Source organism: Dipteris shenzhenensis, chromosome 21 (assembly GCF_047967505.1).
Source record: "Dipteris shenzhenensis isolate YYH24624 ecotype China chromosome 21, Dip_SZ_1.0, whole genome shotgun sequence".
Taxonomy (NCBI): Eukaryota; Viridiplantae; Streptophyta; class Polypodiopsida; order Gleicheniales; family Dipteridaceae; genus Dipteris; species Dipteris shenzhenensis.
This window is the reverse complement of record NC_141616.1, coordinates 37,154,628-37,172,654: the sequence shown is the minus strand read 5'-3', so window position 1 is coordinate 37,172,654 and position 18,027 is coordinate 37,154,628. Positions and strand designations below refer to the sequence as shown.

Genomic DNA, 18,027 nt, shown 5'->3' with positions numbered 1-18,027 from the left:
CCCGCAGGTACCCGCCACACAAGGAACTGTTACAATGTGGTCACCATCACTGACTATAGTACCAAGTGGGTGGAAGCTTGGGCTTTGCAGGATAATATCGCAAATTCAGTTGCAAAATGCCTATACCGCAATGTGTTCACTCAGTTTGGTTGCCCAATTGAAATCATCAGCCACCACGATAGGGGGACTCACTTTGTCAATAAGGTCATCAAATAGATGAATTCTTTCTATATGGTGATTCACAAGAAGTCTTCCCCCTACTATCCACAGGCTAATGGATTGGCTGAGTCTACAAATCATACTTTCAAGTGGATTATTTTGCTGTTGATCAATGAGCACCACATGGATTGGGATGAGAAGTTGTTGGTGGCACTATGGGCTTACCTCACAGCATTCAAGGTAGCCACTGGTTTGACTCCTTTCAAATTGGCATTTGGGCTAGAAGCAATTACGCCAATCAAGCATATTCTTCTGAGTCTATGGATTACAATGGAGGGCAAGCTCCTTCTACAAGAGTCTATGGTGTTCCAATTGGATGTTCTAGATCAGGTGGATGATATGCGATTGGAGAGATACTATTTGACTTTGGAGGTTCAAGCAAGGCAAAAGCGCATGGTGGATTTGGCCTTGAAGCAAAAATATTTTGAGCGTGGGCAATTGGTTCTTCTGTTCACTTGGGCGGATGCCAGGGAAGTTGAAATTGCACTGGTCTAGTCCATTCTGGATTTTTCATGATTGCATATCAACATCGTTCTATCTTGCAGATTTGCAAGGGCACGTACTTCCACATCTAGTTAATGGTTTTCGGCTTTGTCCATACCATCATGACAACAGTCTTTAGTGCCCATTTTCGATATCTAATGAGGCGTAGATTTCTTGGGTTGAGGTGGAGGTGGTAGATCAATCGCATGAGGACATGTGGCAAAAGGGTTTGAGGCATAATGATAGCAGTCTTCTACGAGGTCCTATCTCAGCCACCATCCAATACCTATCGTCAAGGTGGGGTATTGGCAATCTAGATTGCAATTCTTAAGCATTTGTTTGCATGTAACATTTTCTTGCTTGTTCTTCCTCATTGCACTTACAGTCCTCTTGAGCTCCTTCGCCTTTCAACTTTCATCTGCATTCAACACGCTTTCCTTCCTTCTACTTCGCATCGCTACAGGGATGGTTTCTTTCTTTACTTCCACTGGTCTACATTGATTCTCAGTCTATTGATGCTCGTCTTCAAATACTACACCTTCGGAGCTTCAGCACTAGAAGCACTTGATCTTCTTCTTTCTCTTTTTATCACAAAGAAGAAGGGTAAATATTCATCCAGTAGCGTTGGCACTTTGTGAGCAACTGGTAGCAGGTACTACTATTCTATAAGCCCATAAACTTCTGCCAAGTGCCTATCCCAATGCCTTTTCTTGGTGTCTACATGCTTTCCCATTGAATTGCACAACAATCCATTTTTTTTCTTAGCCAAGCCATTACATTGGGGATAGTATGGCGTGGACATGCTATGACTTTAATGACAACCCTCCAAACCAAGAATCAAAGCATTATACTCAGCTGCATTATTACTTGTGATACCTTGAAGCTCTTGTCCTCTTGCCCACACCTCTTGTCCTTCAGAATTCATCAAGACTATCCCCCTGGCTCCTTGTTGCATGAAGGACTAAAAGCCCCATCAAAATACAAAACAAGAGCTGTTGGTGGTGTATCCCTTTCATCTTTAATGTTCTCCTTACATTTCTTTTCTTCTCCTAGATCCTCCCGTCCTATGAGTAAATCTGCCATAGTGGACCTAGTGGTATTTTTAGTGACAAAAGAGAAAGAGAACTCTTGAAGCTCTAACAACCATTTTGCAAATCTCCCCCCAGGATTAGGCTTGTGAACTAGATATGCTAATACAGATTGAGAGGTAAGAAAAGTTCACGAATGCATAGGATAGAGAGAGTGGAATAATTCTTCCACTTGGGTGCCCTGATAGGTCTAACTAGCTTCATATTTCTAAGGTGACAATCACATTTTGGGTTCATTATGGCCTTAATTACCCAAGTTGCAGATAAATTTTTAGTAGCTAGGGCTATATGAATCACTCTTAGTCCTCCTCTTCCTTATCTTTGGTACAATAGGACCATCTCACCTTGGAGATTCTCGTGTCTCCCCCCCAGAGGAAGGACCTGAAGGTCTTGATGAATCCCTTAAGGAAAATTTCAGAGGGGACCCAATAGGATAGGTAGAAAATTGAAATATGATAAATGCAACAGTTGAGCACCAACCATCTTCCTGCAAGATTGGCTTGAAGGCCCCTCCATTTATCTAACTTCTTCTGAAATATGCCAATTTCTTTCATAGCAATATCAATCCCATAGGGATTCCAAGAAACTTGAAGACAGTTCCCATACTGACACTATGGCATCAGAGCCCCTTAAGGATTTCTTGTTCATCCCCATTGAGAGTAGGGATGCGTCAATTTTACGAGCAAAAACCTATGAGCACGTTTATCCAAGCGTGTTTTTCAAGAGATTTTTAAAAATGTTTTTCTTTAGGAAACATGGTTTTTACACTTTTATTTTCACTAGAACTAGATCCCTTTATCATAAAAATATACAGACTAGTCACTCATTCATTTTTACACAACATAATTTTCTTATTTAGAGACATCCCTTTGTACCCCTGTTATTACCTCAAAAAAGTGTTGATTCCTTTAAGAAACATTCCTCATAATCACTCTCAATGTAATAATACTATGCATATATAATTACTTATTAACACATTTATATCATATGGCAATATCTTTTTAGTGTTTTTATAGCATATTTATGGACATGTTTCTAAAGAAGTTTAAATTACTATAAATAAGTATTAACTTAGGCTTATATATCACTCTCATAAAATACATGTAATATTTAATACTATATATGAAAGATTTTCCAAAATATAACTCCATAGATGTGCTCAAATGGGGTGTTCCGATCAATTTGAGTGGTTGAATGACTATATTTGGACATTGGATATGAAAGTTATGTCACTTTTAAAAGTGTTGTCCAAGGTAGTTTCGCCAGCGAAACTACCTTGGGAGACTTGCTTCAAAGGGGTTTCGCTGGCGAAACTACCTCGATGGCTTGCTTCAATGAGTTTTCTTTGAAGAAACTCTTTCATGAAGATAGGTTGAGAGAGGGTTTTCAATGTCACCTCCTATTAAGTAAAAGTTGTAAGAAGGATCATAAGGGAATTTTCATAGAGAAGTCTACTCTACATGTGGGTTTCTTCAAAAGCCATCCCATTATGCTCTCACCATTCCTACAGATTCACCTAAAGATTTTTGTATAAAATAGGCATTGCTATAATACTTTGCATATTTCTAAGTGAAACTATGTTTTCTTCTGATCGATTTTTGCCATATTTATGCATAGTTGGAAGCTTTTTTTTTCCTTCGCTCGGACGCTCGGAAGATTTCGCTCAGAAAATGCTCGTCCCCTTGAGAGTAGCATACCCATTATTTGTGTGATTGATCTTGGATCTAGAAGCCTTGCAAAACATGTCCAGACATTTCCTGATGCATTCCACATCTTGTGTTGTCTTTCTAGGTGTGAGGGTGGTGTCATCTACAAATTGTTGGCTTACTAGTTGCTTGTCAGAGGCCGGTTCTATGCCTCTAAGTCCCCCTTCCTTGACCTGGTGTTTAGGCAGCCACCCTAGAGCATCTACTACAATTGCCAAAATCAAGGAGGTTAGAGGAAATTCTTATCGTATTGACCTCTTTAAATGGAAAGGATACAATTGCAAAAAGCAAGGGGGCTAGAGGAAATCCTTATCGGATTGACCTCTTTAAAGGGAAAGGCTAGCTCATTTCACCACCATTGATGCAAATTTTGGTTTATGCATTGGTTAGTAGGAGCTTCACATAAGAAAGAAAACGAGGCCCCAACCCCATATCCTCCAAGGACTAAATAATCAAGTCCCATTCAAGTCTGTCATTTTCCCTATCAAAATCTACCTGGAGGAAACATATGTCCTCTGTAGTCTCTTTGGCATATTCACATCCCTTTCATATATTGATAATATCCTCAAGGAGCTGTCTTCCCTTAATGAATCCTTTTTGTTCCTGTAGGGTCCAAGCATTCATCTTCTTTTGTACTTTAAAAACCAAAGATTTGGCAAAGATTTCATAGCTACAGTTAAGCATAATGAGGGGTCTCCAATGACAAAATATGAAGAGAGGAGAGGAGAAGAGTGGACATGAGGAGAGAGGGCACAGCTAGAGGAGAGCTAGAGCACACACCACAAATGACTAACTATAAAGTAGATTTAGTTAAAAATGTAGAATATATACAAACCCTTTTAGGGTTAGGGTAAGGGCATCTAACCCTTTCCTTTATAGCACTCTATTGGGTTAGTGCTATGCACAATATTGAACGCATGATGTTGACATGGTTTCTCAACACCTTCCCTCAAGATCAACAACATGAAGTAGGCCTTCCCTCAAGATGATGATTCTGGGGAATCAAAGAAGGACTGAGCATTACATTCCATGACACTCATTTAATGGGAATGTCCTTCCTTTGCATCAAACCAAGAGCTTGTTGGTGCTTCTCGAAAAGATATTTGCCAAGTGGTTTGGTAAAGATGTCTGCAACATTCTCTTTGCTATCACAATGATGTAGTGTGATGTCACCAAGTAACACTCTTTCTCTAATGTACTTCTCTCTAACATCATTGTGCTTGGTCTTGGAGTGATATGCTAGATTCTTGACCAAAGTAACACTCTTTCTCTGATGAAGTTCTCTTTGACATCAATGTGCTTGATTTTGGAGTGATATACTAGATTCTTAACCAAAGTAACACTCTTTCTCTGATGAAGTTCTCTCTGACATCAATGTGCTTGGTCTTGGAGTGATATACTAGATTCTTGACCAATGCTTGAGTCGATTGATTATCACAATATATTGTTGTTGGCTTTGATTCATCAAAGTAATGTGTTTTTTATGATAGTCTTCTGAGCCATATAGCCTCACATGCACTTGTAGTGAGTGCCCTATATTATGCTTTAGTTGAAGACAAAGAAACAGTCGGCTATTTGTTTGACAACCATGATATAGCACCTTGACCAAGGAAAAATGCATATCCTTGTGTGGATCTCCTGGTCTCATGATCTCCTACATAGTCACTGTCATAGTATCCATGCAACCTTGGATGACTTCCTCTGTATTCTATTGCAAACTGTCTTGTACCTTAATATATCTCAATACTCTTTTGTCTGCATTCCAGTGAGGCTGTTTTGGATTTTTCGTAAACTGTGCAAGTGAGCTTACTGCATTACAGATATATGCTGTGTGATAGTCAGATATATACAAGATCCGATGAGCTACTGGTAGTACCTGTTAGTTTCAAAATGTGTTCCATGGGAGTGGTTGCAATCTTGCAATCTGCCATATGAAACTTCTTCGGTTGTCAACATATTTTAGCTGACTCATGAAGGTGATGTCTGAATCTCTCCATAACTCAATTCCAAGACAATAGTGCATAATTCCAAGACTTTCATGTCAAACTCTATAGATAAGTCTTGTTTCAACTTTTTGATAAAGCTATCATTGCTTCTGGTCACAATCAGATCATCTATGTATAAAAATGCAATAGTAATGTCTTTCCCTTGAACTTTGTAGTAGAGAGTATGATCTGCATTGGATTTCATGTATCCCAGATTAGAAAAATACTTGTTGATTTAGTTGTACCAACTTCTAGATGTTTGCTTTAAGACATAGAGGATTTTCTTCTTGAGATGGCAAACCTGATTCTCTTTTCTTGGTTCATCATAACCTGCTGGTTGTTGTTGCATGTAGAATTCCTCGTCTATGTAACCATTGAGAAAAGCATTCTTGACATCTAGCTAGTACACATTCCATCTATTGAGTGTTGCTAGTGGTATCAAGAACTACATGGAATCCATCTTTGTTACTGGAGCATAATTCTCATCAATGATCATAGTCTTGACTGTACTGCTATGCAAATCCTTTTGCAACTAGTCTAGCTTTGTATCTTTTGATGCTTCCATCTAGATTATACTTCACTTTGTAAATCCATTTGTTTGCTATGGCCTTCTTTCCTGGTGGAAGGTCGCATAATTCCCAAGTATTGTTCTTGTACAAAGCTTCCATTTCTTCATTCATAGGAGTTTGCCATTCTGGCTTGTCAACTGCGTCTTTGAAGTACACTGGCTCTTCTATAGCCATGATGGTAGTCATAAGAGCATAGTTGGTGGTTTCAACCTAAATTGCTTTGCCTTTCTGAGCATATGTCAATCTGGTAGGTCGTCTGATCTCCCTAGTAAATCGTCTGAGTTGATGTTGCTCTTCTCGAGGTGTCTCTGGCAATTCTTACTTTTCTTCATCAACCTTTTTCTATAGATGACTGTGTAATCGGTGTGTCCATCTCCTGTGTATTTGATGTTTTCCATTCCGATTCCATATCAAAGATTACATACTTGTAGATGATGACCTTTCGATTGATGGGATCATACAACTTGTATGATTTGCTTTCTTTATACTAGACAACCATGATGCATTGACTTTGAATCCAATTTTTTGCAATAATCGCCATGTATGTGGGTATATGCTATGCAACCAAATATGCAGAGATGCCCAATGCATGGCTTGTGTCTAGTGAATGCTTAATAAGTTGTCATACCCTGAATCAGTTTGGTCGAAACGATTTAGTAAGTAGTTTGCTATGGCAATTGCTTCTGCCCAATACTGATTTAGAACATGCTTCTCACTGAGCATTGCTCTAGACATTGTCTACTAAAGTACCGTTCTTCCTTTCAAGTCTTGCATTCTGATGAGGAGTATCTGCACATGTGAATTGTCTTCAAATGCCATTACTTTTGCAAAAGTTTATTAATGCAAAAGACATGTACTCACCTCCTCTATTTGATGTTATGACTTTGATCTTTCTTCCTATGTGGATTTCTACCATGGCTTTGAATTCTTGAAATCTGGAAAAGACTTTAGATTTCTCTTTCAGAAAGTAGACCCAACAATATCTACTGTAATTGTCGATGAAAGCCAAGTAGTAAAATGAACCATCAATGCTGCGGATCTAGGCATAACCCCATACATTTGTCTGTATCAAATCAAGAATAGCTCTAGCTCGAGAGGTGCTTCTACCAAAATTAGTTCACTTTTGTTTACCAAAACAACATGCTTTGCCAACTTTTCCAAGAAACTGAAGTTTAGGAATTCCAATTGCCATATTCTGATTTCTGAGCTCTATCATGATCTTGAGTACCTTAACAAACTTCTAAGAAACTAGCAAGTGTTCACAAAAACTCTTATGTGAAAAAATCAAATTTTCATATAGTTGGAAGCTGTTTTGCATGAATTAGAAGGTTCTAACTCACATTACATTCAACTTGGTTTCTTGTGAACACGATAATCTTACATACCTAGATGAATCCCGGAATATTCCCAAACTCATCCTCTAAAAACACAACATAGTGCATTTTCAATCTCATGATAGTAATTCATAAGATTGAAAACCATAAACTCCATCACGTATAGTAGGGACTAGCTACTATGACATCCCCACGGACGTCATGAGCGCCCAACAGCGGGTGTAGACCATAGTATAAAAACATGCTCTCACACATACAAATCCACACACCCACACATAGTTTGAGCATCCATTTATACAAAGTCTTCATACTGAGTTTCTCTCGACACTCCGGAGGAAAAGGGCACACTCAACCATGACGAAGGCTAACCCGATAATCTTAGGAGGAAAGGACTTTGCTATAGTGCTTTTTTATGTCTCTCACACACACCACCACAACTACGAGGGACACACTACCCACTACGAGGGGCACGTTGCATGTGGCCTACTTTGACACGCAACAAGTTCTTTTTCCCATGCAACAAGGGAAAACAATCATAGGCAACCTGTGCCACCTGAACATGTGCATTGGAGTCCACGCCTTAGATGCATTCAATACACCATACGGCCTAGATGAATTTGATACACCATGGGCGAGCATGGAGAACTCCGAAATCTCCTGAGCTGCCCATGACAAAGTTAGGAACTTCTGGCAGCTGCGTTAAGCTCTGCCACTTTGCAGGAGTGATGTTTGATGAGCTTAGCTGCCTCAATATCTTGCCTGGACACCACAATCTGGTATCCGTCGCTCCATTCCTCCATCCCTTCAGGAAACAGCTGCCATATCAGAGCTCCTCCTGCTGCTCCTCCCCTGCACGCCGACTCATACAGGCTTTCGTACGTTGCCGCCATCAGACTTTGCCTTTTGCTTTCTGTGTACCCAGCCTTCTTGTCTGAGATCCCGAACTCTGCTAACAGCACCGGCATGTTGAGCTTCCGGCTGCAGCAGTCCTCCAAATGTGCTTGTATCCACTTCTTCATGAAATTAATTTGTTGCTCTATGCTCGCGTCGTTGCCCAGCCTTCGTGATTACAAGAAATTTGGTTAGCAATTTAAGTCTCCGATGCCGATTAGTGATGCCCTACTGACAAATTTAGTGTGCGTGAACTTGGTGAACTTACCAAACATCCGGATAGGCGTGCACCGAGGCATAGTCAATCCCAGCAACTCGATGATTTCTCAAGAAGTCAGTGCCCAATCGCTCACAGTAAGAGTTGGGATTAGCAGATAGCCTGTTGGGGCTTGAGGGACCGTAAAATCCTTCTACACCGACCTCCAGAAGGTGCTTGGGATCTATGGACTTCACATAGGCTGCCATCTCCTCAATCCACGCCTGTCCAATGTCCGATAGATGCACTCAGTTTTACGCCATATAGCCTTTGTATGAGAATTTATTGAAATCGTCTTCCGGATTCGGTCACCTGGAGTGCAGTCCCACTTGGATCGCTGTCACATTGAGGTTCGTTCATGAGCTCCCAGGAAAATATTGTTGGATCGTCCTTGTAGGCTACCCCAGTTCTGGTGTTAACTCTTGTAAGTATCGTCTGTAAAAAAATGGGACACGTTAGATCATTCTGCCCGACATTGCCGCAGAAACAGAGCTCGTAGTTGTATTTGCTCTTCTGCTAATGCTCCAAATGCAGGAAAACTAAGGGGGTAACACTGCAAACAAGGATTGTGAGCAGTGCAAACGAGATCTGAACTACCCAACTAATTGTGTTACCTTAACGTGGTTCTTGTAGAGTTGTTTGACAGTAGGGTCCGTGAAGAACGAATCCTCAGACACCAGAGAGAGGCCAGCGTCGCGACCCCATTGGACATACTGAGCTTTACCACCGTAGTCATGCCAATTGTTGCAAAAGCTAAGGATCAATCGAATGCCTGTTCGTTGAGCTTCGGAGAGCACACAATCGAGTGCCTGGAACAGATCTATATGTGATCACTCTTAAGCCATGATTGGTAAGACGAGATAAGCAGAAGGGGATTATAGTAGGCAAAGTAAGCAAGATGTAGAGTGTAGAACCGACCTGGAAAACATGGTGATCGTAAGAACCGGGAGAAGGTTGGAGGGAGTGGTAGCCAGGGCCGTCGTTGAAGGCCCAAGTGCGGCAGACAGTGAGGCCAGAGGAGGCAGCGTCGCGAAGGAGGGTAGAGGCTTTGGATCTCGAAGGGAGATCGACGCTGATAGCCATGAGGAAGTAGGCGTTGAAGCCATGAACGTAGAAAGGGTGCTCATCCAACACAAACTGCGTGCCCCTCGTGCTGACAAACGAAGCACCATTAATTGTCTTTGCCATCATCATTGCCTGTGCTCCTTCCCTCCTACCTCATAGTGTTTCTTCCTGCTTTTTAAAGGTCGTGTGGTGCTTCTGGCTTTGGTTGAGCTCCTTGGGGATCACCCCACACGCACATCCTCCCGTGTCACCTCGAGCCGAAGCCACGAGGTTGCACCGGATCTCCCGCCATCTCTGAACTAGCCTTGCAATGCTTGAGTTACTGCACCTCCATAGTGATTGTAAAGCACGGGGATGTGCTACATCGTTATCCAATGCTCATCCAATGCTACTAGCTTACATGGGGAAGTTCTCTTACAACACGGCTCCCCTCATGCTTCCCAACACCCGTGATGTCTTATGACCCTCTCTCCTCAACCTCCTTAGATGGGCACTCCCTACCCACACTTCCAAACAATTCAATATGTCCTCACCTTGAACTCAAAAATGTATTAATTAGTGGAAGATTCAAAGGGGAGGGGTGGAAAGGAAAGGTGACCCATTCTCAATTACATAAAGTCGAAGGACTTACCACCGTGAGTAGGTCCTCCAATTGAAAAGGGTCATTGTTTGCTTGGGTGTAGCAATTTTTGGTGAGGTTCAGGGAATTTTCTGTATATAGGTATCTTGCATGACCCATAACTTATGCATTACTCAATGGAATTCGGCAAACTTTATCTTCTATAGTACACATTCCAAACTTGAATATGAGACCAAAAAATTATGGAATAATGATTTGCAACGAGATCGTAAAAGCATTACAAGTGCTATGTTGCATGTGAAGCATGCATCTTGAAGACTATAGGATATAGCAATTTATTCAATAAGATCATAATTTTATTTCATATATACATGCCACCAAGTAATCATTCAAAAGAACACTCCCTGAGCTTCTCCTCAACCCAAGGACATACCTAAATTAGAACATTAGGTATAGGTTAACGAGCCTCCAATGTTGTGCTAAAGTGATGCACACCCATTTGATGGCACACTCTATAACTTTTTTTGGATTTGTTGAAAACCAAAATGGATTGAAATTTTGGAATCCAAACTAGTGGGACTACTGCATGGTGGTCTTAAAACATTGATAGTTATTCCAGACTCCCAACTATCTTATCAACCTCTCTACAACAAGCATCTCCCATCTCTTGAGGCCAGTCTACTACACAATGGCAGACCTTTTCACACACTCGGATTACACACACTGCTTGCTTGACTATGCCTACTTATATGCCCATAGTAACTCCTCCTTTCACTGGGGGTCCTCTTCATCGTGGTCTTTACGGTCTATACATCTTCATGCCTCTATCATGTCATCCTGTCAAAAGAAACATACATCATGAGCTTAACAAGTACCTCAAAGGAGCAGGAAAAACAATAGCTAGGGAAATTAATATTAATCGTCTGTGCCGACTCCAAGTAATACACCTACCAGCGAAGCATATCCTCCTTGCAACTATTTTCCTCCTTCTTCTCCGGGTCTGTTTCCATGAGGATGCCATCTAACATCATTTTTAGATAGAACAAAAGAATTCCAAAGTCTTTTGTGTATGCCATAGATTCGCAGTAGGTGGATCGGTGTACAGAGTTTTGGGTCTAGATTTCATATTGGGCTCTTAGTTATGTCTGCACTATACTTAAATAGGGAGAGAGTTCATTGAGCCCGACCTTCTCATTCTTCAGTCTCATGTTAGGTATCTAATTGATTTTTTTTGTCTCACATTGGTTGTCTAATCGAACTCTTTCATCTCATATTAATTCACTAATGAAAATATTTCAGTCTCACATTAGTGATCTAATCGAAATCTTTCGTCTCACATTACTTGTTAGATCAAAATCTATTGTCTCATTATTATCAACGCACTAGCGTGGATCAAAGGACACTATCTAGTCACATAGCTGAGAAAACATTGCACAAGTAAACTCTGGAGAAGATTAACAATTCAATAAATTACACACAAATTGCATAGATTACAATCTCAAAGACTCCTTTACTTTATATTACAACTCAAGGACTCCTTGTTGAGCTCCCTGATTGCAGGCTTGGCCCTCCTTGCTCCTTTCCAGAATGGGGCTAGTTCCTTCCTGCAGGGGCCCAACCCTTCCCTTCATGCCGCTTCCTCTTTTCTTGATTTGGGCTTCGTGGTTGTAGGCTCAGCCCTTCTTGCTTCTTCCCTTTAGGCTCCTCTTCCTCGCAATTAGGCTTGATCTTGGCCTTCTTCAATTTGAGCTCCTTGTCTTTTAGATCTTTTTCCCAAATGGCAAATTGAGCTGTAGCATCTACTTTCTCATTGTAGATAGCTATAGCAGGTAGGCAATGGCAAATGGCATCCTCTACATAGAGATTTTGTATGCACAAACACTCCAAAGCAAAAAACACGTATAGGGTGGTAGCACGTAGGCCATCAAATACAACAGTCATCTATGATGGGGGTATGGCAGACCATGCATTTCGTACCATGCTGATAGTAGGATAGGCATTCAATTTAACTATTGCAGCCATCAATACCACAGTTGCAAGCCCTAGGTGCATGCAATTATCTTTGAAGGCATAGAATAACAGTGTGAAAAATCCATATTATGAGTCATCTACTTATCGTATTGCTCAAACATCCCTTTGAGGGTAGATGCCATCAGGTGCATTACAATTCTAGTGGATTGAGATGATAATTGGGATTTGTCATCCATGTAATTCTTTAGGTTGGTTAACACGCTCTTGGAGATCGCCCTTGAGAAAGATACATCACATCCTTTCAGTTGCTCTACTACTGCTTGAACTTGCCAAAACTTGCAAGTTCCTCTCGTATCAGGAAAGAAGTGAATGGTCTTCTTCAGCACATCTTGGAGTTCTGTTGGCAAGCTCAAAATCTTGACTCCACCATCTTTATAAATCTAAGTGTTGGGGTATAAGTCTAGAATATCATGTCTCTTTGCTGCTTCTCAAAAAAGTATGCTTGCAAATTGCCTCCAAAAATTCCTAGAGCATTTTCAATAACGCTTTCATTGATGGTAATTTTTTGAGCTTGACAGACTACGTTCACCTCCTGTACCAACCTGGTGCAGTTTTGGAGAGCATCCAAATTGGTAAGATTGTGTGAGGAGCTTCCGGACTATGCAGGGTCCATTACAAGAGGGGATAAAAGTTGCAGGAAGAGTACAAGGGAGATAGAAATGGTCAAGCGGGATAGAAGATGAAATAGTGAAGGAAATGGAATAGTGGAGGCTTGAGTTTGCAGTCCAATTGCAAGGGAGAAACAAATGGTCGAGAATGATAGAAGATGAAGCAATGAAGGAAATGGAATAGTAGTTTGTATCCCAACTACAATGTTAAGGTGAGAGCCACCACGGTGGTTGTAGCCTGACTACTATCAAGGTGAGAGACACCACGGTGACCCAAATTTTGAATAATTCCAGGCAGCAGTACTGACTTGCATGGTAATGAATGATTAGAGGTGATGGCATCTAAGATTCCCAACCACGTCTGTGGTGGTGGCTAAGATCCCACCAAATTGGCAGTTAATTACCAGCCATCGTAGTGGCCTGCAATTATTTAACTTCCAATTACCACCACCGGGCTTGCATGCAAGATTACTACAAGTGTAGTAAATTGCCAGTCACAGGGCTTGCATGCTCAGGAGAGTACTAGAGTGCATGGTAATGAGGGATTAGAGGTGATTAGGCTTCATAATTTACTTTTGTGGGAATTATTGCTTGATGGTGGTGATTGTCATCAACCATGTCTAACGTGGCTACGATTCCATCGTGCCACCGCTCACCTACCACAGTACTTTAGCATGCATGATCACTATGAGTGCAGTAAAAATTACCAGTCACCAAGCTCGCATGCTTAGTAGAGAACTAGAGTGCATGGTAATGAATGATTAGACATGGTAATGAGCGATTATAGCTTCATGATTTACCTTTGTGTGAGTTACTGCTCGATGGTGGTGGATCTCATCAGCCACATCTATCGTGGCTAAGATTCCATTAGGCTGACAGTTAATTACCAGCCATCGGAGTGGCACTACATGGTGTCTTCTTCATGATTACCAACCCATCTGGGGGATTCCACAGGAGGAATTAGAGGTGATTAGGCTTCATGATTTACTTATGTGGGAATTACTACCTGATGGTGGTGGCTGTCATCAACCATGTCTAATGTGCTACGATTCCACCATGCCACCGCTCACCCACCACCATGCATTAGCATGCATGATCACTATGAGTGCAATTAAAATTACCAATCACCGGGCTCGCATGCTCAGTAGACAACTATAGTGCATGGTAATGAGTGATTAGAGCTTCATGATTTACCTTTGTGGAAATTACTACCCAGTGGTGGTGGCTCTTCATCAGCCATGTCTGTCATTGGCTAAGACTCCACCTGGCTAGCAGTTAAGTACCTGCCAGTGAAGTGGCACCACATGGCGTCTTCATCATGATTACCAACCCGTCTAGGGGATTCCACCATGGTGGCCTGCAATTAATATGGATGGAGCCCCGGGCTCCAGCCATTGTGGTGGCTCAAACTTTATTTGGCATTTTACTACATTGCTCTGATCCGCCCATGCTCTACTACTTTTCTCCACACACTCTTCTACTTTGCTCCACACCCCTCCTCTAGCTCTTTTCTGCCCCTGCTCTACTTTGTTCCACACTCCCTTCTCTAACTCTCGTCACTGCATCTACTCCCCTATTCATCTGCTACTCACCCACTCATCTTCAGCATGCCTACTACCACCCCCCCTCAATGCTCTGTAATCTCAATAATATCTGCCTTCTCATATTAGGTGATTGCGTTGCACTCACCTGGAGTAGAAATGCTAGCACTAGTGGAGACCCTTCATTCCCACAGGCGATTCCCCACACATCTGAATGTCATCACCTTAAATGACATGCTCACAGAGGACCTCTTTATGGCTATGCTGTATGGGTTCCCCCTAGATGTCGACGAAGGCCTCGATATTTTCAGAGCAAAGTACTCTCAACTTGCTTGGGGGTCCGTAATTTGAGTCTTGGCAATGTGCATGGTCTTCGGCCTCTCCATCGTATCCTCCTTTGGCTCCCTAAAAATTTTTAATACAACAAGCTAGATTGGTAGAAAACTCTCCAGGGCAAAGTCCTAAGTCAAAATTTTGTCTTCCAAAGGAAGAATGGCACTAGTCTTTTCTCCTCTTACAAAGACAAATGTTTTTCTCAAGTCAATGCATGGGGAGAATGGCACTAGTGCCATTCCCCTTTTGAAAGATGGGATATGCAATTCTCCATAGGAAAGCCGAATTCACATGGAGAATGGCACCAATGCCATTCTCCATAATCCCACATGGAGAATGGCACTGGTGCCATTCTCCCCCCGCTACAAGGACAACTTTGTTGGTCTTATGAAATTCTGAGGAAGTGACTTAGGGTCTTCTATGCAAGATGTCGGCTCTCTCAGCCTAGTAAAGTGGTGCATCAAGCAGATTACCTTACTTGAAGGAAGCCCATTGCAACAATATGTGCCCATGGACCACGTTGCTGGTATAGATGAGTTGGTCAATGATCAAATGTTGAAAAGGGATGATCCAACATCAAAGAAAAGAAGGTACACTTTCATTAACAGGGTGCCTAATCAAAGAGAGCCTCCAACACGATGTACAAAATGTCACTAGATTCGGTGCAGCAGTTTTCTTCCATCGATTGTTGTGGGAGTAGGTGTCGCCAACATGCAGAGCGAGATCTCTTAATGAATCTAAGGAAGAACTTTTGGGGCAGCTCCTTGGAGTCTCGTACAAACTTTATAAAAAGTATGTATGCATAATCCATGATAAGATGGACCAAAAAAAGACGGCAATTCCAAGACTTCGGGTGAGGTCCAAGGATATCGATTCTGTATGGCAATTATAGGTTTCACTCATTGGAATGATTACCCATGGGCATGGAAACGGTCATTATGGACACTTCACCCTCAATGGTTTGTGGCCATCTGATCCCAACCTGACGATTGGATTGCTCTCAATTTGTTTGCGCAACCTCGAGAGGATGGATATGCATGACCTTGGAGACCTTGCTACCAATGGGATTCCTAGAAGCAATGCTCACCTTTTGAATGCTCTATCTTCAAGAAATGCTTTGGACTCCCATTACAATTCTAAAGGTGCACATGTTTCCACAAGTGGAGCTAGCTTGTCTGAAAATGTAGATGTCACGATCACAAATGCAAATCTAGAAACTGTATCGGAAAGTAACCCGAAGTCTATCACGGAGGCCATGACAACTTCCATTGCAAGGGCTACAGACACATGTATGAATTTTTTTCCGTCAAATATAAGAGAAGACCCACCTTCTTTAGAGGGGAGTGTTGCTATTGAGCCACCATTCCAAAAGTTGCCAGAGAACTTGCTACTCCAACTAGATAATTGTGGATCTGAGAACAAAAATAGATACTTGTTTGCATACCTTTCTCTTCTTGTAGCAAGGGGCATTTTCAAGACAGTTCAATTGGGCTTCTTGATGGTAGGGCACACACATGAGGACATTGATGCAATGTTCAGCAGGTTTTCTGAGAGCTTGCGGGTGGGACAAACATTCACTTTCTCGCATCTAATGGATACATTAAAAAAATGCACATCATCTTCACCGGCACCATTTGTTCTTACACGGGTTCCTAACTTCAAGGATTATGTGGATAGCTACCTATGTGATGGGCAAGAAATGCTAGTTGGACATGCAAAGCCATTACAATTTCGATTTTACATGCAAGGTGACATACCAATGATGCAGTACAAGGTGCATCCAAAATCACCGAATTGGATGCCCATTGAAGGGGGAATTGAGCTATGGAAGAAAGATAGTGAGGGTCGATCATTGTTGCCAACAGGTTGTCTGGATATACTACCAATGGTTGCATTTGTGAGAGATCACTTGCAAGTAATATCAGGGATAAAGGATTACATTAAGTTTTGGGAGAGATGTGCAAGTGGAAAGAACGCATCCTATGAGTCCTACGTTAGGCCAATGATAGACTATTGGAAAACCATGATCGGTGAGCTCGAACAGGAAAACATCTCAGAGATAGGAGTGTACAGAGAGTTTTGGCCAAGAACACAATCTCTTGATGAGGAGGATGATATAGATGCTTGCATTAATGATTTCCAAGGCTATGAGGAATGGAATGATCACTATTGTGGGCCTCTAAAAGGTAAGCTGAGGGAAGAGTTTAGACCAATGGTGGATGTTAAGCAAGGTGACTTCGTCTTGGTGAGGCCATCAGATCCTATATACCCCATATGGCTTGGGGTTGCCATATCAAGTGCCGAGATGGATGCTGCTTCTCCTAATTTCAAGAGATTATTAATTCAGTATTGGGCACCATTAGTTAAGAGAAAGGGGCTCAGTGATGCAGATGCCTATGTTGATTGCTGGAACAAGTATTGGGCAGAGAATAGCTTGGATCCACAGGTATGGGAGTGTATTGATGCAATTGTCTGGTCATGGACATCAAAATCCATAAATAGACCCAAGAAGATCAAGATTCAAGATTCCACAGAGCGTATGTATCAAAGCACAGGAGAGCTTGCTTGGTATCAGAGCATAGAAAATGGTGTCGATTTTCTCCCTCTTAATCTCCCAAACTTCCATTGTAAGGTGTGTTCTCATGTGATGTTTCTCAATTGTTGTTATCTTGTCAATGGGTATTTGCATATTATTAATATGACAATTTTTAGAAGCTGACCTTCACCAACAACTGCTTTGTTTCTAGTGGAACTCACTATGCATGGTGTTTGTTAACACCACCAACTGGTGTTTATTAACACCTCAAGTAAAATATACATGTTGTCCCTAGACGGTGTTTATTAACACCACCAAATACATGATTTTCAAACTCTGCCACAAATGCTTTGTTCCGGTTTTTATACGCAATGAACTGTTTCACAACCAATGAAGGTTTTCATAATCATTGGAATTCCAAATATTAGCTTATTCAATATTGGTAAAATTCCCACAATCAATGCACTTTATCTAATACTGTGTTAAATTCTTCCTTGAGGCCACCGATGTGGTAGCCATGATGGTTTTTCTTAAGGGTGGAAGGGGAGAAGGAGAGAGAGAGAGAGAGAGAGAGAGAGAGAGGTTTTTTTTAATATTTGGACGACCAAATGGTCTATGAGACTAAAAGAAACCTGATACAATGAGATGAGGGGTGGAGCAACTAAGTGGACATTAACACCCATGATGAATACCCAAAAAAAGGCCCATAATCATGAGAGAGAGAGAGAGAGAGAGAGAGAGAGAGAGAGAGAGTCACACACTTACCTCCTTTGTTTTAAATCCCTCTGGCTGATGTGCACTC

The 18,027-nt window shown here is 41.6% G+C and overlaps 2 protein-coding genes across 2 annotated transcripts; one reads left to right on the top strand and one right to left on the bottom strand.

Annotated features, from left to right (window-relative positions):
* The first annotated feature begins 231 nt into the window (after positions 1–231).
* Positions 232–714, top strand: LOC147888814 (uncharacterized). Its single transcript, XM_087392370.1, has one exon. It carries the CDS (start codon positions 232–234, stop codon positions 712–714), a length of 483 nt encoding a protein of 160 aa, XP_087248496.1.
* A 6,677-nt stretch (positions 715–7,391) lies between these two features.
* Positions 7,392–10,021, bottom strand: LOC147888813 (mannan endo-1,4-beta-mannosidase 8-like). Its single transcript, XM_087392554.1, has 5 exons — positions 9,450–10,021; positions 9,146–9,340; positions 8,844–8,966; positions 8,544–8,755; positions 7,392–8,443 (listed from the first exon to the last, which is right to left on the bottom strand). Exons 1-5 carry the CDS (start codon positions 9,723–9,725, stop codon positions 8,062–8,064), a joined length of 1,188 nt encoding a protein of 395 aa, XP_087248680.1. The 5' UTR covers positions 9,726–10,021; the 3' UTR covers positions 7,392–8,061.
* Between the last annotated feature and the right edge of the window lie 8,006 nt (positions 10,022–18,027).